Below are 21,120 nucleotides of genomic sequence, written 5' to 3' on the forward strand. Positions count from 1 at the left end.
CCTCTCATTGCAACTATTGCAACTACCAATGAAGTTATTCCTGTTTTCCAGGCAACCTCGGACATGATTCAGCCAGTTGTATGTCGGAATATCATCTACAGAAACATCATCTGGCATAAATATTATGTCCTAATTATTGTTTACAAAAATATTGTTCGACTGGGTGTATATTTTCTATTATTAAGTCCAACAGGGCTACATATTTGTAAATGATAATTTGGACACACTATATTTGCAAACGATATTAGGGTTCTATCCAGGTGGCCAGTTCACATCAGCACATCCACACTTCAGACTAGACACATTTCAACACCATCCACTTCTTGAGATTTGCATAATCTCTTTAAAACATGTTGCTGAGAATGTCTCCTTATGAGGTAGATTCTTATACACTTTCTTAACTAATGCAATCTGTACATAACATCTCTATATGCAATGATTCTATTGTAATGTGTTCAAGCATTCCCTCAGCCAGTGACACTCCCTTTGCCATGATATTCTTGATTATGTTCATATTCCTGAAGACGTTGTTTAAAAAAAACATTCAGCCAACAACACAACCTTTACCTAGTAGTGACTACTTCTTGCTTTGTCCCCCATGTATACAGTTCCAATACTCTTACAATACCACTGTCCAGTTAATGTGTTTTTCTTTCCCATATCTTATGAACCAGTATGTGGCAATTTAACTACTTGGGCTAATCTTATATTTATAGGAAACTTCAGTTATTAGATAGATGACGTTTGGTAAGATCGGAAACCTGAAGTGTTCTTTACCTTATTAAGATCATGGACCTCATTTTGGGGTCGTCAGCGGTCACAGCTGCGACCCCTGGCTTGCATCTTGCAACCCCTGGTACAGCCTTTGCCTCAGAGGTGGCAAAATCAGTGCCAGGAACACAGTGGCAGCTCGTTCTTATGGCTGTCTTTTGGAGCTCCCCACTTTGTTTTCTCTCGATTTTTTATTACACTAATAGTGAATAATGTTTCATTGTTAACTATAAGTGTAGTAAAAAATGGAGTAAAATTAGCTGGAATATAACCTTCCCTGGCAGCTGAGGTAAGTGAAAAAATGCTTTTAAATGTAGGTTGCGTGTGTGCTCGTAGGTGAGTGTGTGTTTATGTGAGAGTGTGTGTGTGTGAATGTGTGTGTATGTGTAAGCATATGTGTGTGTGTCAGTGAAACTGAAGTTCAAAGGGCGTGTGCTGTCACTTCCGCCATTCCTAGCATTTTGGTGAATTGACGTTCATTATTAAGCTCCTTAAACATGTTCCAATAATTCTGTATTCAGCTTTTATTAAGGAACACAGACTAGACCACATATAGGCCTCTGGTATTGGTGATAACAATCTCCAAATTCTAACCTGTATTTTGTCTGTATTTTGTCTGACGTTATTACATTGTAGGAGAAACCTATGGCCCTTTTTAAAACTAACATTTTTATGTTGAAGATTCCATTCTCTGTCTTCCTTCCACATAAAAATGTTAGTTTTAAAAAGGGCCATAGGTTTATCCTACAATGTAATAACGTCAGTCACACTGACCTGTATTAATACTTTACCAACACCCCATACACTAAACATACTTTAGTCGAAGAATAAAGTATAGCCTTTCACTGCTTTTCACAGGCGTTTGCTTCTGCTACCCCTAATTGAACCAATTATTATAGAAACAACCCTCGACTTAACGAACAACTAAAAGATAGAAAAACAAAACTTCACCAATATGAGCGGAAATGGAGGAAAATTATGACCCTGCTGCTAAACAATAATGAAAACTTATAAACAGGACGTTACTAGGACAAACAGCTCTAGCTTTCCGATAAAAAATATCACAGGAGACAACTTTCAAAAAGCAGTTTTTTCAAACTATGAAAGATGTAACTGATGATTCTAGAATCTCCGAAGAACTAATTTCTTCTGCCGAACTATACCCAACAGAATCATTACTTCATCAATAAAATTGCGCTCATCAGAGCTGAGATTCAGAAAGGCCACCTCCCTCCTCAGTCTCAGAATACATTCTGAACACCTTCACTTTCAAGTGTGACAGCATTCTTGGATGAGGAATTTGCCATGGCTCCATCTAGGTCCAAATCGTGGGCCCCAACAGGCCCAGTCCTCCCTCCCCTAATTCCCCAAAAAGCTTAAAGTCACACTACAGGCACACACCTGATACTGAGCAGTCCTCTATTGATTGGTACTGCCCTCTGTCCCAAATCCACTGGCGCCCTGTTAAACAGACCATTACACTGAAGATTTATCCACATGTCCGCCTGTGGCCAGCCCCCCACGTTAGTAATCGCCTGAAAATATATATTCTTTGCAGAGGTTTAGGCACATTGACTGTTTTAAAATACCATAAAACTCAAACTGGTGGTCATTTGGCGTTTTATATCAGTACCCACAACCTTTTCTCAGATACACTTGCCGAATCCTAGCCCACCCACATTTGTCACTCCTTTTACCACATGGGCAGATTTCAGGTTCATGACATCACAGCACTTTAGAACGACCTCAAGATGCAACAGGTTTTAGCTTTTGATGTTTTCCCCCTAGGTTTGCAAAAGTGTTCGCCAATGACTGTGCGCCCGTTGCAAAGGAGCAAACTTATAACGTGCAATCCCTAAATGTGTCGCCCCCCGAGACCTAAACGAGGTCCCTCCACCAAATGCGATGCAGTTACCCCGTCGTACGAAAAATTGGACGGTTTCAGCAAATAAATAAGGTGGCGACGAGGTAGCAGGGACACCGGCTCTCTGCATACACATCCTGTGTTCTGGCCTCTAAAGAGAGCCCCGAAAATAAATCCCCAGTGGGGGTGGGTGCAATTTATGACTCCACTCAACCTCATGGCTATCTTACGGGGCACTCTTAAGTAGACAAAGGTAGGCGGTTTGAATTGCCACTATATTCTTTCCTTATTTTTTTGTAACACATGCATGGGTTAGGCTGCATCAGGAACTCTCGGTAGGGTTGCACACCAGTGTAAACTGGAACACCGTGTCCAATAAGTTATAAGGTTCCTTTTTTAATTGTTTAAAACTGAATTTTGTGGTGTATATTACTATTTCTTTTAGTTTGGTTTCTTCGAAGTGCTGCAATACTACGACCAGGAAAACAAACATTGGCAAAGCGAATATGATCTGGATGGATTCTATGTCATGACTAAAATATTTCAAAAAGCCAGCTGCTCTGAAAAAAACAAAATAAATTACGATTTCCTTACGCATATATATGAGATAAAAAAGTTAATGTGTGACGTTTCAGTGTAAAATGTTCTACCATTCATTGCAATGCAATCAGTCAATAAAGGCAGAATGAGACACTAAACAATTAGCAGCACGAGGTGACAGAATAATACGCATGTGGTGTGGATCCAAAGCCTATTTTATGAATCTGTTAAACAACTAGTAACAATAGGCCTTGCAGGCAGGTGAGCTGTCAAGACAGAGCTTAAAGAAAATAGGAAAGTGCATTAGCTGTAAGGTACTCCAAAACAAGTAATCAAGCCCATCACACCCCTACCATGCAGGCTTTTTTCAAGAGATGATCACAATAAATATTTATTTGCTAAAACACATTAAAATGGATTATTTTACTAGCCAATATATTAAATATATTGCCTGTTTGAAATTAAACTAAAGATTTACTAAAGTTTGTCTCAGGCACTCGCGGGGCACAAAATAACGCAAAATGTAGTGTCAAGTTACTATACATTAAAAAGACCTGTAAGCGCAATGAAAAAATGAATAGCACTACATGAGCATTCATAATAAACTTTAGTAAATCTACACCGAAGAACTTTAAAGGCCTATATATTTCAGTTCTCTCTCGCACTGTCTCCTCCTCCATCTCCCACTAATGAATTGCACTAATTTGCTTTCATTGCCCCAAGCAGTGCAAGTTTCTTCCTTCCCCTAAACTTTCTCTCTCCGCTCCCTAAAAAGAAAAGATCTGACAGCCAAGTTGGTTTCAGCGCCCCAACAAATTAAAAAAAAAAAAATTGACTTGGCTTTTTTTTTTTTTAATTTCTTGAACCAGGGGCTGCTGTCGGAAATTCTGCGTAAGGAAGAAGACCCGCGCGCTGCCTCTCAGTCCCTCCTGGTAAACCTCAGGGCCATGCAGAATTTCCTGAATCTGCCCGAGGCAGAGAGGGATCGCATTTACCAAGACGAAAGGGAGAGGAGCATGAACCCCAATGTGAGCCTGGTGTCCTCGGCCTCCAACAGCCCTTGTTCCTCCAGAGCCCCTCAGGTAGGTGGTAAGACCCACTTATTTTATTTTCTTTCATAATTTTAATTTTTTATCTGCTTTTCCATCCACGTCTCCCAACCCACTCTATCCGTAAAGCACTTGCCTTCACTAAAATATTAAAATATATTGCCTTAGGAGAGGCATTTGACTTGTTCAGATGCCCACCACAGTTTTACACTGTTAAAATAAAATAGCATTGGCGCAAATCTAGAATTTCCAGGCTCATTCCAGTATGCATTTAGATAAATAATTGTGAATTCCATTTGCACACGGGCATCCCAAGGATGCACCATATAACTTCAACTTTTAAGGCAGGACTGGTTTAAGCCTGAGGCACGAGCAAGTCTTTGCGGATCAGAAAGGGAACAGTTTGTAATTCACAACATTGCAACTCTTTATTTATACTTTGATTCTCTTGAGTTTACATAGAGTTCTCATAATTTCGAAGTCCCACAGTTTTCACTGCTTTTAATAATACTCAATTGGTAATATGTTTGCAGCAGGTTAATGTGAAATGGCTCGTATGCAGCTTTAGATAGACCCTGATCGTGCCACCCTTTTGCGAATTTAATTGATGGTAGAGGTTCAGAAAAGTAATATTTTGGTTCTTCTTATTCATTGAGAAAATGAGAAAGCCATGGTTCGGATTCAGAGTTCCTGCTTAAACCCTCACCTGCATTGCCTGAAGCATTGCACAATAGTTGCTTAGAACTCTGGGAAAGTGTCTGTGACATGGACATCGTCCTATTTAACACAGACATACCAGATTGGATGATCGTGAATAAAAGGAGATTGGATGACTCAGCAGGGCCGTGGTATGTTGAGTGCAAGTAGAACCAAAGTAGGAGGGCCATGTGCCGAATTATATCACACTAGATATCAAACCCAGCAGACATCTTAAAAAAAAAAAAATATTGCTGACAATTGTTAGTGATGCAGGACCCCGTAAAGACAACTGAGTTTTTTTCTACTCACTGGATGACTCCTAAAAGGTTGCTCAATTGACTTCAAACTTAAAGGTTGTCCAATTGACTACAAACAATGAATTTCCCAGAGAGCCTCCTGTCCACTTCCACACATAAAGTTACATTCACAAACAGTCAGGGGCGGCTCCTTCGCTATGGCCTTGGAGTGTCACCACCCTGGCCTAAAGTCAGGAGATGAAAAATAAAACAATAGTTGCACTGTGGTTTTATTCTTTATCTTCTGGCTCAGCCAGCAGTACAGCGAGGGGTGGGCAGGGCAGGGCAATGGGAGGACGAGAGAGTGTGCACCTAAGTGTGCATGTGTGCTTGTCCAGCCGTTTCAGGTTTGCCAAACACACATGCACACTTAGGTTTCTCCAGCCCAGCTGTGTTTAACAGCTGAGGCAGAGAAACTGCAAAGACCCCAGGGCACTGTTTGAGCGGCAGTGACTGCCATTCAAACCAGTCCTGATGCTGCGTTCATGCTATGTTTAGCATGAAAGCAGCATCAGGATTGCTAATGAGCCTGTGCTGGTGTCCCAGCGAATGTTGGGACACCGCATGGAGGGAAGGAGCGAGAGGCGGCAGGAGATGAGACAGCTGTAAGGCAAGTTTATTTTATTTTTCTATTTTCCTCCCTCCATCTCCGTCCCCTCCTATGCCCCTCCCCTTGAGATTTGCGGCAGCCGCTGCAAAGAGCCCCTTCCCACCCTCACACCCAAATGTCATGCCTCCTCTGTCAGTCCAGCTAGTGACCTACTAAATAAAAAATCTGTTCTAAAATGCCTCATGTAAATGGGACAAAGTACCTGTTGACGTACATTATAAGGATCCTGCAAATCACTGAAGAGTTCCATAATCATATAGCAATGGCATTATGCAATATGATGGGACCCCTAGAGAATGTGAAGAGGGGTCCCTAAGTCTCCCATATCTCACAAATATTGAGTGTCCTTGGGCTGAATGGGGCCCCTGGAAGGCTTGGGAGCCCCTTGAAGGTTTGGGGGCCACCCTCCACAGCAGGGCTGCAAGGGGCCTGTGTTATTCCTCTGACATATAGAGGAAAGAGGCCAAAAGCAGAGTTTATATATAGGATTATGGAACTTCAAGGTGACTTGCAATATCGTTATCATGTATAGCAAGGAGTACTTTATTCCTTATAATACATGGTCCCACCATCACCTTTCCCAAAGACCTCTTCTATCCTAAGTGTGTAGCTATTTCATTTGAAAGAGAGAGCATGTTTACAAACATGAAGAATAAAAATAGAATCTCTAGTACAAAATTAAACACATCAAAAAAGCTGCCAGATAGATGTTGCAAAACTATATGAGAATCAGTTCAATAAAAGTCATTTTCTAAAGAAAATACAGATTCAGTAACTTGAATTGTGTAGAAACAAGCGGAAAGGTTCTAACCTTTCTATAGTTACTGCAGTGATGCACAAAAATAAACATGTTTTTTTATTGAGCCCTATAATATGAAATCCCCTGCAGGAATCTGCAGAGTAATTCCATGTCTGTATAGTTATTTCCCAAATTGAGGAATTTAGCATCTAATTCTATGAAATCTCTAAGAAAATTCCAGCTAGGATTGGAAATTATGGTATGATTTATTGTGAGGTGTTGGTTACTTTTATGGAGTGCGGCACAGTGTGATTCAGAGCTATAGGGATGGTATTATGTTTAACCCTGTGGGGTGGTGTAGAATGGTGAGATGTTGAATTATATGGTAAAGTGTAGTGTGAGTTTGTGTGGTTCTAGGTGATATGGTATTGGTTGGTCAGATGTATTATGGTATGTGGTGAGGCACTGAATGGCATGGTGTTATGTTATGCAGTATTTAGGGAGAGATGTGCTGCTGGATGGTTTGATTGTGCATTTTATATATATGTAGTATTCCTTAGTATAGGCATGTGGGTTTTGGTGTGATGTGGAGAAAGCTGTGTAATGTGGAGGTATCTGTGTGGCGCTGGGGTGTGATCTGGCATGGTTTACTTGGATGAATTATGGTGAGGTGAGTAGACTTTCTTTATGTTGTATAGAACGTTTTATGTAGCCATCTTGACTTTACTTTTCAACACAACAGTATACATCCGGAGCTAAAAAAAATAACATTGCCAGTTTGCTAGTCAGCAAGCCAACGGGACCATAAGCAATCATTTTGCGTACAAATCTGGTGCCCATCCTTAAAACATGCAGGAGACATAACAAGGCTATCTAGATGGACCAGAATGTAACACCCGAATCACATCAAACTTTTGAGATGGAAACTATAGAATATTGTGGAAGAGAACCCTGATGCAACCAATGGCACGATGAGGACAGACGAATGCCTGACTGAGTGCTATACAAATGACAATAATATAATGTTACAAAACAATGCAACATAACATAAAAATATAATGTGATATGGAGCATTTTGATGTGGTGTTAAGTCGCAGGATTATGTGTGATATTTTATTGAGTTGTCTTGCATGCTGTGGTTCAGATTGTTAGAGGTAATAGCACATTGTGCGATATTGTGTGTTGTGTTATATAATACGGTGTAATGTGAAGTTTTGTGGCGGGGAACAGTTTGATGTGGTGTGGAGTTGAGTTAAATGTTGATGTATTAGGTGTTGTTTTGACATTGTCATTTGTTGGGGTATGATATGACGTTTTGTTGAATGGTGTGATGTGTTTTACAGTGAGGTGGTGAGTGATGATACATGAAGTGGTGTGATACAATGCGAGTGATGATGTGATATATTTTGTCGTGCTTGATGATATGGGATCTTGTTTGCTGTTATATGGTGTGGTGTAGTCTGACGTGCGATTTAATGTGGTATAGTGATGTATGGTGAGGTGTAGGATGATGTGCTCTTATCTGTGTATTGTAGCACAGTTTATAGTATGGTCTGCTGGAAGGAGTTTTGTTGTGGTGTGGAATAGAATGATGTGGTAAAGTGTGTGCAACAATGCTGCTGTGATATAGCATGCGGTGGTGCTGAATGGGTATGATGTGGAGTGGGACTGTCTATGTGTTGGGGTATTGTATGATGTGATGTGTTTAAACGTTGAACACCATCATTTCGAGAGGGATATAGTGCTTTTATGCTGTTTGTAATAGTGCAATAACCACAATTACCAAGACCTCCCTCAAACAGATTCCAGTTCCCTGGACAAAATACAGAAGCCGTACAAGAAGAAAAGAATGCACATTCAGCTTAAGGTGCCAACAATGCAATTAACCAACTGTTAATGAATCCGCATTGCATTGATACACACGTGCATCTCTTTATCAATACTGAACTTTCTATCTTCTAGGGGCTTTGTTTTTGTTTCCTATGATATAGTGTGGAGTGTCTGCTTATTATTTATTATAACGTTTGGTAAAGCCCAACAGGCCTGAGAACACTGAGATGCTGTACAACATGGCTAAAGGAAATAAAACACATACAAATAGGCTGTAGTTAATTCCATAGGGTATTGTAAGGTGTGGAATAGTATTACGTTGTGATGTGTTATGCTGAGTGATTTAGTGTGATAAGGTGTGATAATTGATGTTGTTTTGGTTGATTCTTAATGATTTTATATGGTTATGTGATTTCGTAGTTCCAAGTGATCTGGTCTCATGAAGGGTCATAGAGAATTTTACAGTATTGTGTGGAACAGTGTGCTGTTGTGTGTTTTGGTTAGGTGTCAAATATTATATGGTAGTGTGTGATCCCACAATAGTTGGTGGGGCGTGGTTTGGTAAGGAGAGTGTTAGCACAGAACAGTGAATTGTGTTATGCTCTGGTGTGGCACTGGATATTTTGAGAGTATTATAGTGCAGCTTAGGGCTAGATTGTGTGGAATAATGTGATATAGTATGATGCCTTACTAGATGTGGTGTTGTGTGGTGTAATATGCTGTCTTCTGATGCAAATTGATTGTTGATATTTCTCTGGCTCCTAAGTAGCATGTCATGCCATTGAGGCCTTCCTTTTGTGTGTGTGTGTGTGGGTGTAGGTCCTGTCTATAAGGTGGAGGTGTGTTACAAGACCATGCTGGCCAATAGGAGACTTCTTAATGTATCCTATTGTCACTAATAGAATGTGGGCGATACAAAAAGAGAGCGAGGATGCAGACGAAGTGTAGGATACTACTGTGCAGTGAAAATCTGTGCATTTACAAACACACAAAAACATCAATAGAGCCTCAGGTGTACTTATTTTAGTTTATTTCATAAGCCCACACAGCAAAAATAATGAAATGCTTAAAATGCCTAAATAATTAAATGCCTCACGTACACAGACACAAAATGGCACCAGATAAGGCCTCAAAAGCAGTGGCGTAGCGTGGGTTGTCAGCACCCGGGGCAAGGCAAGTAATTTGCGCCCTCTAACCCGGGGCAAGGCAAGTAATTTGCGCCCCCTAACCCGTGGATTTAGTCTCTTCCAAGATGTTGGGCCCGGTGCGGCCGGCCCCCCCTGCACCCCCCACGCTACGCCACTGCTCAAAAGTACTTTAAATACCTGTAGTTATTTTTCAAAGTCAGTAAAACAATTATAGCTCATGCAGTAAAATTCTTCAAACTCAAAAACCTAAAGCTCCACCAAAATGGCCTAAAAAATACTTGAATGTCTATAACGAACAAGGACAGTGTATGTTTTTATGTACTGTGGTAATGCTCTGATACAGGAAATGAATGATACAAAGAAATAAAAATGTAGCAACGTACTAATAATCTACTCATGCAGCTATACGAAAAATATGTGAGTTCTGCACCCATTGGCGTCTTACGTCCACCTTGATCCACATCTGAAAAGCTTCAAGCGCATTAGATCAATGACAGTCACTTCAGCCTGTCAATGGCTGCTGTGCTACAGCATTCTCACTTCTGCGGATGCTTTGTACTTCCCAGCACTGGCTTTCCATTCGCTCTGGTTCACGCTAGCAAGTGTCTGAACAGTGCTTGCAGGAAAACACTTTTTGATAAAGAGTTTCAGTCCCCATACCAATGCACTGCTTGTGTTGTGACATTCCCCCCATTTTGTGATCGCCGAGCTCAGTATCCCTAATTTGCAGCATTTATCTGGCTTATTATCCGAAGTTGGGCTCGTGATGAGAAAAGACAGGTTGATGTGTACGACACCTTGGCGAACACATGTTCGTTATCGTTGTAGACAGGGATACTCTGCGCGCTAATGATCCACGTCTGCCAGGGCGGCTTCTCTTTCTCGCTCAATCAATGGCATGTGGATAGTAGAAAGCGCTGTAGTTGAAGGAGTGTGTAAGGTATAAGGGTGGGTTTTAGAAGACCCCTCAGAACTGACTCTGGGAGAAGAGTTTGTGACTTGAGTAAGACCTATGACTATACCCACAGTTCTGTGGTATTGGTGCATCTCGTTGAGGTTCTTACAAGTACATCAAAGCTTTGCTCAAGGGGTTCTGGTGAAAGCTGAAAAATAGCTTGATGCATATTTCTCTGTAAAACCGTCAGATCACATGTTCAATTTTCTCTGTTGGTGACTTATACTTTGGTAATGGTGAGGTTGCCAGAATGAGTATCATTGACTTGGGGAACAGTAACACGTAGTTATCATGCAATTCAGATTGTGGTTGTGCACAGTGGAATGAGTTATATTTGTAAGGTTCTTAAAGATATAAAGAATGGTGGGGTCTTAAGGTCTTGCAGATTTCAAGATTTATGTGCCCCTTGGACTGCTTTGAAGTGTGTGCATCTCCAGATCAGACTCGACTATTCTGAGAGGACAAACTGACCTCTCCTACAATCATGCTACTGAAAAAGGATAGAACAGAGACTGTTCACACTGAAACACCTAAGATATTGCAAGTCTGGAACTGTTCTCTGCCTAAATATCTAATTCGAATATATTTGCAGCAAAATTTTAAACGAACTTTAAAAGGGGTCTTCTTATCCCAATTCGTGTACAAATCCCTATCATAACTTACTGAAATGTACTCATAGTTGTAACATTTAACTATATTGAGTGCCTTCCAAATCACACCTTTGCATGATCCTGCAGGTAAAAGGGAACCAATCTATTTTACAGTCAAATCTCAGACAGTCCTTGCTAAATAAGTAGTTACATAGATGTATCCAACTTATAACTAAAGCAAACGTACCTTGTCTATGAATGCAAAGGGTTGAATGTTTTATACAATACGTGAGTCTATCTTTAAAACATAATCCTTTTTCAAAATGTATTCATTTGCATAGCATGATCTAATGGACAAATGTGTGTACCTGAAGTACCAAGAAAACATGTTGATTATAAATATTAATTAAAAAGCTGCGTGCTCTTAAGGTGGTAATATATATTTGGCAATAGCGAAGCTGAAATTCATCAGATATTGTAAAGCACACAACACACAATAACTCGCACTACCTACATGTTATTCTCATGAAAATTGCCTTTTGTGTTTCTGTGCACTGGCAAATTGGTGTTTGGGCAGAAGGGATGCCTTGAGTTATGATGTGCATTGTGTGCGTTCATAACCATAGCTGACAAATTGTAGTGGTTTTAAACGTTTGAGCCACAACTGTAACTCAGTTTTTAACTGTGGCTTTTTTGGTTAATTTCACTAAGGCCCTCATTACGACCCTGGTGGTAGGCGGAGAAGTGGTGGTAACACCGCCAACAGGCTGGCGGAAAAACAAATGGAATTATGACCATGGCGGTTACCGCCATGGTCATCCGCCACTTCTCCGATCTGACGGCGTCGCAAGACTACGGCGGTATTACGACCCTGATGACCGCCATGGATTTCATGGGGTTGGGAACCGCCATGAAATCCATGGCGGTAAGCACCATCAGTGCCAGGGAACTCCTTCCGTGGCACTGATAGGGGTCTCCCCCACCCTGAGTCCTCCCTCCACTCCCCCCACTCCCCTGCCACCCCACAAAGGTTGCAGGATACCCCTCCCCACCCCTACCCCCGACATCGCTACACAGACACACACCCTACATGCATGCAGACACCACCAACACACATACCCGCACACATATCAACATACATGTCAATAGACACACACACAGTCATACATGCACACCCACATACAGACATACACGCACACATTCATACAGACATACATACAGGCAGACATGCACACATTTTCAAACACACTATACCCCCTCATGCATACACGCACTCACACACCCCCTCTACATACTCACACGCACACCCCCATGCGCGCACACAACACACAGCACCGCCCCACTCCCCTCCCCTAAAGGACGATCAACTTACCTGGTCCGTTGATCCTCCGGGAGGGGACGGGATCCATGGGGGCTGCTCCGCCGCCAGCACCCCGTCAACAGAACACCACCACGACGAATCACGGAATGTGATTCGGTGGGCGGTGTTCTGTTGATGGGGCGGTGGAGGTGGAGCAACTTCCACTTCCCCGCTGACCGCCAGTATGGCTGCTGGCGGCTCTCCGTCTAGAAAAGGACAGAGGGCTGCCAGCAGTCATAATTCGCCGAGTGGAAAACCACCTGCACTGGCAGTCTTCAGCACGGCAGTCCCTCGGCGGTCTTGCAAAAAGACCGCCGAGGTTGTAATGACCACCTAAGTGTTTTATGAGTACTTCATTTCTAGTCCCTTAAGCACCCCAAGGGTTGAATGCACAACCGCCACTGTGCACAGCTGAAGAAACCTATGATAGTGTGTGTGTGAGCCCAAAAAATATGTTGGCTGTCCTCTGTTAATTTGCTTTCCCAGCTCAGATGCAACATATGGATTATTACATAAACCGGGAGGATGTAAGATATTTGGATATGCCAAAGTGTCTTTCTTTGGATAATTGAGAGGCCACCAAACCTCTACCAACAGATTCTTGTCCTCAAGATGACCCGGTGTAATAGGACTGCCATTGTATTAAAGATCAAAGTGAATTGGTGGCATTATGTGTTGTGGGACATAACCCTGTTGTGCACGTTATCAATCTGGGGGAGGGAGGCATTTCTAAATCCCAAGTGAGTAGATTTATGTGTCTCCCCTATTTTTAAACTTTTATGTACACCTTGCTGTAGAACTAAAAATTGTAGGTGTTTTACAACACCATTTTATTAGACAACACCCGATCACATGTTTAAAAACATTTGAAGGTCACTGTATAGCTCAATTTGTGACAAATGTGAACATTGCTTAAGCTGACTACTTAAAGGGCTACTCACCATATTGTGCCCAGCACTTTCATGCAGGGGTGTAGGAGACAATACATTTCTGGGGGGGACAGGGACAGCCTTGGGGACTTTCAATCAACCCTATACAAATCGCTCGTTGTTTACGAACTGCAGGCTCCGATAAGTATACACAATCATATATATTGGAAGTGAAATAGGGAGAAAGGAAGGCATGTTTTCACAGTCTGAAAGTATCTTTTATTGTTATTTACATTCACAAAGTAATTAGCTCAAATGTGAAAATAACATGTTGATTAACCTTGCAACTTCATGCACCAAGCAAATAAAGGTAGGAGGTTAAAAAGGAAGAACATATCCTTTGCGCCCCACGCCCATCATGCCCTTCGCCTCATGCCAATTGGAACCGCACTGGAGAGATCAAAAGCGATTAGCTACAACAGTTGTAAACTGTGCTCGGTAACCATAGTTCTAATAACACTTCTACTACGTTGTGTGATCTTGGGAAGCTCAGCTCCACATCAGTCATAACTAGAAGCTTTTCCACTGAAGAAGCTCTTGCAGTTACAGGCTACATAAACATGGATTCTCTAATCTCTGTATAAACTGCAGTCACTAATTTCTTTAGAAATGGCTGTTTGTGATGCACCAAGTCACTGCGAGTAAAGAAAAGACATTCACTGATTATAAAGAAAAGACATCAGAAAATGACTATGATAGGGTTATTACAGTCGAATTCTGACATTACAATGCCTTCTGCCAGAGCTAGCAGCCAAGGTAAAAGGCAGATCAGATCACCGAGCATAATTAATGCAGCTGTTTAAAGCAAAAAATGGAATGTTGCTTTTCTTTCGTCTGCTGTACTTTAATAGCTTGGAATGACAAACTATGCACTAGGGTTTTAAGTGGTTTGTGGGAAAGTTGGTGGTGTGACCATGTATTATATGGGGTAAAATACCCCCTGTGTACGTAAGGATATTGCAAGTCGCCTTAAAGTTCATACTTTATAAACAAGCATTGGCATAGCCAATAGGTCTCGCCTATGCAAGTTCTATTGCCTTTGCCAATGTGTTTTAGCCATGCTGTACACTAGCGCGACTACTATTCAGCATGGCTCAAAGTTAATGGCATAAAGGAGAATGATGTGTCATCGACTGGTGTGGCGTAGTATCATGAAGTAAGTAGAGTGTCCTAGAATGGAGCAGTAAACCAACTTCAAAGGAACAGGGGTCCCTTGAATAAAATGCAACACCACTCCCATAAACAATGATATTAAAGTAGTATGCAAATGGAATGTTTTATGCATTTATTCAATCAAAATATAAAAGATCAAATGTAGTGGGAAAACATCAACAGGGGAAATTGAGAAAGACTGGTATTCGGGCATTACACAAGTTATCTGGATGACCTAATGTCACCAATTACAACAAAAATGTAAAAAGTAACCTATATAGTACAGTGGTTTGGAGGAGGCTGGCCTGGTTTGTAGTGGGTACCTATGGTACTTACACCTTATACCACGTCCATTTATCCCTTATTAGTGAAATGTAGGCAGTGTCTAGACGCCAGGCTCTCTAGGGGTAGCTGCAGCCAAGGCTTATCTAGGAGACATGCAAAGCTCATGCAATGCCACTGTAGTCACACAGTACTCACACACATGAAAGAAAATACTCAGTGTTACAAAAATAAAGGTACTTTATTTTAGTGACCCAAATGCCAAAAATACCATAGAGACTATAATCCCTTAGGAGGTAAGTAATACACCAATTATATACACTAGTATGCAGCAATAGCAATAAAAACAGTTAGAAAACAGTGCAATTAGTGAAAATCACAATGGTTAGAAATGGGCCTAGGGGAAACACAAACCATATACTAAGAAAGTGGAATGCGAATGTTGGTTTCCCACCTAGGCAAGTGTGGTGTGTAGAGGGGCGCTGGGAGCATTAGAAAACACCAAAGGTAAGTAATAGAACCCACCTCAGAGCCCAGGAAAGCAGGAGTAAATCACAGTAACTTTCCAAGAACATACAAGAAGACGAGAAAGAAGATAATGCAAGAACCAGAAGATACTTCAAGACACAAAGGGTGGATTCCTGGACCTAAAGACCTGTGGAAGAATTGGACTAAGTCCAAGAAGCACAGAAGAGTCCAGGGAGGACAGGAGCCCCTGCTAACCCAAATTAAGGTGCAAAAGAAGAACCACTGGTAAAGAACAACAGTCAGTACTGCACCCAAGAAGATGGATGCAGGTTCGTGATTGGTGCAGATGATATCTCACACTGGATAGATGATTGCAGCCTGGTTTGCATCGCTGGATTCCACCAACAAGCCTTGGCACAGGCAGAGCTCATGGTTAGCGGAAAATGGCACTGCCCGGGACCAGGAGGGACCTGGTGGACTCTACCCAAGAGGAGGAGTTAGAGGGGGCTCTCAGCAACTCAGAGAGCCCACAGAATACCAGCCAGCACACACAGGAGTCCCCCAGCATGGGGACAAAGGAGTTGCAAAAGGAGGCCCACGCAGCACAAAAACAAAGGATCCACGCCGCCAGAGAACCACTCAGGAAGCTGTGCATCTCAGGAAGAAGTGCTGGGTGCCCGGAGCTACACTGTGCACAAAGAATTTCATAGAAGGATGCCAACAAGCCTTGGCAACTGAAAAACATATGGTGCACAGGGGTACTGTCTTGCGTGGGAAGGCAAGCTCTTACCTCCACCAAAGCTGGACAGTAGGATGCCAGGACCATCGGGACCACTTCAGTCCACCACTCGTGATGCAGGATCCATGCAACTCGTCAGGAGAGGGGACCCATGCAGATGCTCATCGTTGCAGAGTGGTGCTTGCTGAAGCAGGGGAGTGACTCCTTCACTCCAAGGGAGATTCGTTCATTCTTCTGGTGCAGACTGAAGACAGGCTGTCCTCTGAGGATGCACGACCGGGAAACAGTTGCATTTGCTGGCAAGAGCTGGAGATACAATGTTGTAGAAGTCGTCTTTGCTTCGTTGTTGCAGTTTGTGGAGTTCCTGGAGGGTCCAGATGCAGTGTCTTCTGTGAGAAAGTGAAGTAAAGGATGCATAGGATTCCTGCTGGAGTCTTGCAATCTGAATCTGAAGAACCTCCCAAAGGAGAGACCCTAAATAGCCCTGAAAGGGGGATTGGTCAGCTAAACAGGTAAGCACCTACCAGGGGACGGCCCTGACACCACCTGTTGGCACTGGCCACTCAGATGCTCCCAGAGTTCGCTGCCAACTTGGAAACCAAGATGGCAAAACCCAGGGACCCTCTGGAGGAGCTCTGAGCAGCACACCTGGGGTGGTGGTCCAGTTTCGTGCCAGAGCAGGGACTGGGGGTACCTGAACCAGTGTAGAATGGATTATGTAAGGAGGACACCAAATGTGCCCTTCAAAGAATTTCCAGTGGTCTGGGGAAGAAAGCTACCCCTTCCAAACCTATTTCCAAAGGGAAAGGGTGTAACACCCCTGTCTCAAGGGAAATCCTTTGTTCTGCCTTCCTGGGCTTGAGCTTCTCAAGCAACAGGAGGGCAGAAACCTGTCTGAGAGGTGGCAGCAGCTGGGGCTGCCTGGAAAACCTCAGAAGGCTGGAATGGCAATACTAGGGGTCCTCTAAGGAGCCCCCAGAGTGCATGAAATCATACAACCAATGCTTGCAAAAGCCTTGGGGTATGATACCAACATGTTTGATACCAAACATACCTATGTTTGGAGTTACCATCATGTAGCTGGGAATAGGTAGTGACCTATTTCCAGTACACATGTAAAATGTCATCCCCACACTCCTGAAGTCTGGGGAAATGGTCCTGGAGCTCGTGGGGGCACCTCTGCTAGTGCAGGGGGGCCCTCACACACAGGTACTAAGCACCCTGCCATCAGGGCTGGAGGGCCTGCTATAGGGGTGACTTATAAGTGACCTGGTGCAGTGTAACTGGCAGTGAAAGGGTGCATGCACCTTTTCACGCAGGCTGCAATGGCAGTTCTGCAGAAGCCTTTGCATGGGCTCCCTATGGGTGGCAAAAGAAATGCTGCAGCCCATAGGGATCTCCTGGAACCCCAATGCCCTGGGTACCTAAGTACCATATACTAGGGACTTATAAGGGGGCACCAGTATGCCAATCTTGGGTGAAATACTGGGTTACCAGTATACAACAACCATAGTTTAAGGAAGAAAGCATAACTACTGGGGTCCTGATTAGTAGGATCCCAGTAGACACACTCAAACACACTGCCAAACAGGCCAAATGTGGAGGTAACCAAGCTAGAAAGAGGCTACTTTCCTACAAGGTTAGCATCCACAATAATGATTTACAAGCTTTTATACACTCACTTTTACATGAATGACTCAAATAGTGAATCAAGAAGTCATTAGCTCATAGTACCTATGCTTATGCCAACTTATGTACAATATCACAAATTCAAGTCAAGGTACTTTGGCCGGCGATATTTCGATCCCCTAGACAAGTATCAGGATCATCCTAAGCCTTCGTTAAGTTTGAGTTAAAAGGGTTACAGAGTGCTTGTAACCAAAACGGCGAAGATAAATCTGACTCCCGTCTCATATGAGTGACAAGGCAATCAATGGAGATCTGAATCTCTAATCAAGCGCCAATGCCATAAAGTAGTAGTAGAGTGGAGTAGTGTCACAGTGTAATAGAGTGTCAGAGAGTGGAGTGGCAGAGTGTCGTAGAGTGGAAAGGCATAAATAAGAGTGAACTGGAGTAGAGTGAAGTAAAGTAACATGAACTAGCATAGAGAAAGTTGGGTAGAGTGTTGTTGAGCATAGTACATTGTTGTATAGTGGAGTGGCATAGAGGGCAGTGCAGTGGCGTTGAGTAGAGTATCGTAGATTGAAGTGGCATAGAGTGGTGTGGAGTGGCATAGAGTGGAGTAAAGTGGAATGGAGTGGCGTATAGGGAGTTGTGTAGGGAGTTACAGAGTGGAGAAAGTGTTAGAGTTTAACTGAATAGAGTGTCAGAGTCTAGTATCATAGAGTGTTATGTCAGAGTGAAGTGTTATAGAATGGAGTTGGGTGTTCTAGAGTGAAGTGGCATAGAGTACAGTGGTGCAAAGAAGATTGGTGTAGAGTGTGGTGGTATAGAGTGCATTGGTTTTGAGTGAAGTGGTGTAGAGTGCATTGACGAAGACTGCACTGGTTTAGCGTACAGTGCAGTAGCGTAGAGTGGTGAAGAGTAGAGGGGAGCAGAGTGGAGTGGCACAGCATAGATTGCAGTGGTTCATAGTGCTGTGTCAGAGTGATGCGGTGCATGGTAGAGTGGAGTGGTGCAAGGTAGAGTAGACTGTTGTAGAGTGCAGTGGCAGAGTGCAGTGATGCAGAGTAGAGTGGCTTAGAGTGTAGTGGCATATAGTACATTGGTGAAGAGTGCAGTAGAGTGGCATATAGTTGAGCGGTGCAGAGTAGAGTGCCGTGGTGCAGAGTAGAGAGGAGTATAGTTCAGTGGCAGAGTGCAGTGTTGCAGAGTAGAGTGTCATAAAGGGCAGTGGTGTAGAGTAGAGTGTCATAAAATGCATTGGTGTAGAGTGCAGTGATGTAGAGTGATACAGAGTAGAGAAGAGTGGCTTAGAGTACACTGGTGCAGAGTAGAATAGAGTTGCATAGAGTGCCGTGGCGTAGAGTAGATTGTTGCAGAGTACAGTATAGTGGTGAAGAGTAGATTGTTGCAGAGTGGAGCATAGTGATGTAGAGTGCAGTAGCATAGAGCGGTGCAGAGCAGATTTGAGTGGCGCAGGGTACATTGGAGTGGTGCAGGGTAGATTAGACTGGCATAGCATAGAGTGGAGTTGAGTAGATTGCAGTGGCATAGAGGATATGATTTCAAAGTAGAGTGAAGTGCCTACAGTGGAGTGGTGTAGAGTAGAGTAGGTTAGAGTGTAGTGGTGCAGAAAAGAGTGGAGTGGGACAGAGTACAGTTGCATTGAATATAGTGGTGCAGAGTAGAGTGGCGTGGAGTTCAGTGGCAGAGTGCAATGTTGCAGATTAGAGGGTCGCAGAGTACAGTGGTGTATTGTAGAGTGGCATAGAGTGCAGTCGCCTAGAGTGCTGTGGTGCAGAGTACAGTGGCATTGAAAGCAGTGGAATAGAGTAATGTGGTGCAGAGTAGATTGGCATAGAGTGCAGTGGCATAGAGTGTATTGGTTTTGAGTAAAGTGGTGAAGAGTGCAGGGGTGTAGTGTACAATGGATAGAGTAGAATAGCATAGATTGCAGTGGCGTAGTGTAGAGTGCTGCAGAGTAGAGTGGTGTAGAGTAGAGTGGTACAGCATAGATTGCAGTGGCGTAGAGTAGCACAGAGTGGAGAAAAGTGGTGTAGGGTGCAGTGGCATAGGGTAGATTGTTTCAGAGTACAGTGAAGAAAAGATAGAGAAAAGATAATATACTTCAATATGCTGAAGTATGTAACGATAACAACAACATAAATAATAACGCTAGGCATAACTGCCCAAAATGAAATACGGCTTCTCCCTGTTAGCCACGCTATAATCAAGCCCTTCATTACCTAGATAACAAAACATTAAACATAAATGTTAGAAAAATATACCCTTCTAATAGCTAAATTATTGAGTGAAAAGGTAAAATCTGGGCCCATTCTCAACTTCACTGTTTCACCAACTGGTGTGATCTTAGGCAAAAACAAATATTGTGTTTCACAGAGTCTCCTTTCTAGCCTGCAGGCATCAGGGTGAGTGGGGCTCTGTTTCCTCTTTCGATCTTCCTCATTGTCTTGCAGCTCCTCTGGAAGGCGTCCTGTAGCTCTCCTCTTCAAGGCGGCAGGTGATGCAGACAGTAATCATCCAAAACTCTTTTCTGCTCCTCGTGCCCTTTGTTCTTATGAGCACCCTTAATGCCCACAGCTGTGAACAGGACAAACAAAAGAGCAGAGGGCGCAGGGGGCCTCCAAACTCACCTTCATTCTGTTACCATCAGATTGGAGGATGGTCGGTACTGGGCTGTTATAAGTAGCGCTTTTGTGCGCTAATGGCCCTCTGAATAGTAGATGTAAAAGGGGAAATTATTTTGTCCCCTTGACCCCCCCACCTTCGTCCCTCTTGTCCCCCACCCTCCAAAATCTGGGGGGGGATACATCCCCCGCGTCCCCCACACTTCCTACTCCCATGCTTTCATGAGGACTACAGAATATAAAGTTGTGTGCATGTGAATGATTCAATATTTTAAGCCATACAAGTGTGGATAGCTGTGATTGTACTTTGTAGGTCTCACCTGAGACAGTGTATGCGCTGTTGGGTGCAAGACAATTTGTTTACTAAAAAGGGTGTGGAGCCCGCCCAATTCTTATCTTTCATTGTCGTCATTGTCACTCGTATTTGCTGCCACTTAATTAGCCAGAGTGTGCTGGTTTCACTTCCTCTTCTTTCATATGGAGCAAGTACTGATTGCTTCATTTTGGTTAGCGCTGTTCAACTCCTCATTCTGTGATTGAGGTACTATTTTTTCTTTCTTTTTCCCCTGTTGTCATTGTCTGTGTTGCTTCTTCCCTCCCACCCCCTCATTGTCTGTGTTACTTCTTCCCTCCCACCCTCTCATTGTCTGTGTTGCTTCTTTTCTCCCATCCTCCTGTTGTGTGCTCTGCTTCTTCCCTTCCACCCTCCCATGGACCATTTTACTTGTTTCGTGTTGCTAATGCTGGTCACATCATAGCACAATTTTTTTCTAACTTTTAGCCATGCTGCACAGCCACACTGCTGTACAACACAGCCGAAAGACATTG

The 21,120-nt window shown here is 43.0% G+C and overlaps 1 protein-coding gene across 2 annotated transcripts in view; it reads left to right on the plus strand.

The window, feature by feature from the left end:
* SATB2 (SATB homeobox 2) overlaps positions 1–21,120 on the plus strand; it is a 329,978-nt gene that overhangs the window by 214,034 nt on the left and 94,824 nt on the right. The window contains exon 9 of one of the 2 annotated variants that reach the window (XM_069225756.1): positions 4,045–4,257. The exons of the other annotated variant lie outside the window; for it this stretch is intronic. Within the exon in view, the coding sequence (XP_069081857.1) occupies positions 4,045–4,257 (213 nt within the window). The remainder of the gene's footprint in view (positions 1–4,044; positions 4,258–21,120) is intronic. 2 annotated transcript variants of the gene reach the window in all.

Source organism: Pleurodeles waltl, chromosome 3_1, assembly GCF_031143425.1.
Source record: "Pleurodeles waltl isolate 20211129_DDA chromosome 3_1, aPleWal1.hap1.20221129, whole genome shotgun sequence".
Lineage (NCBI taxonomy): Eukaryota > Metazoa > Chordata > Amphibia > Caudata > Salamandridae > Pleurodeles > Pleurodeles waltl.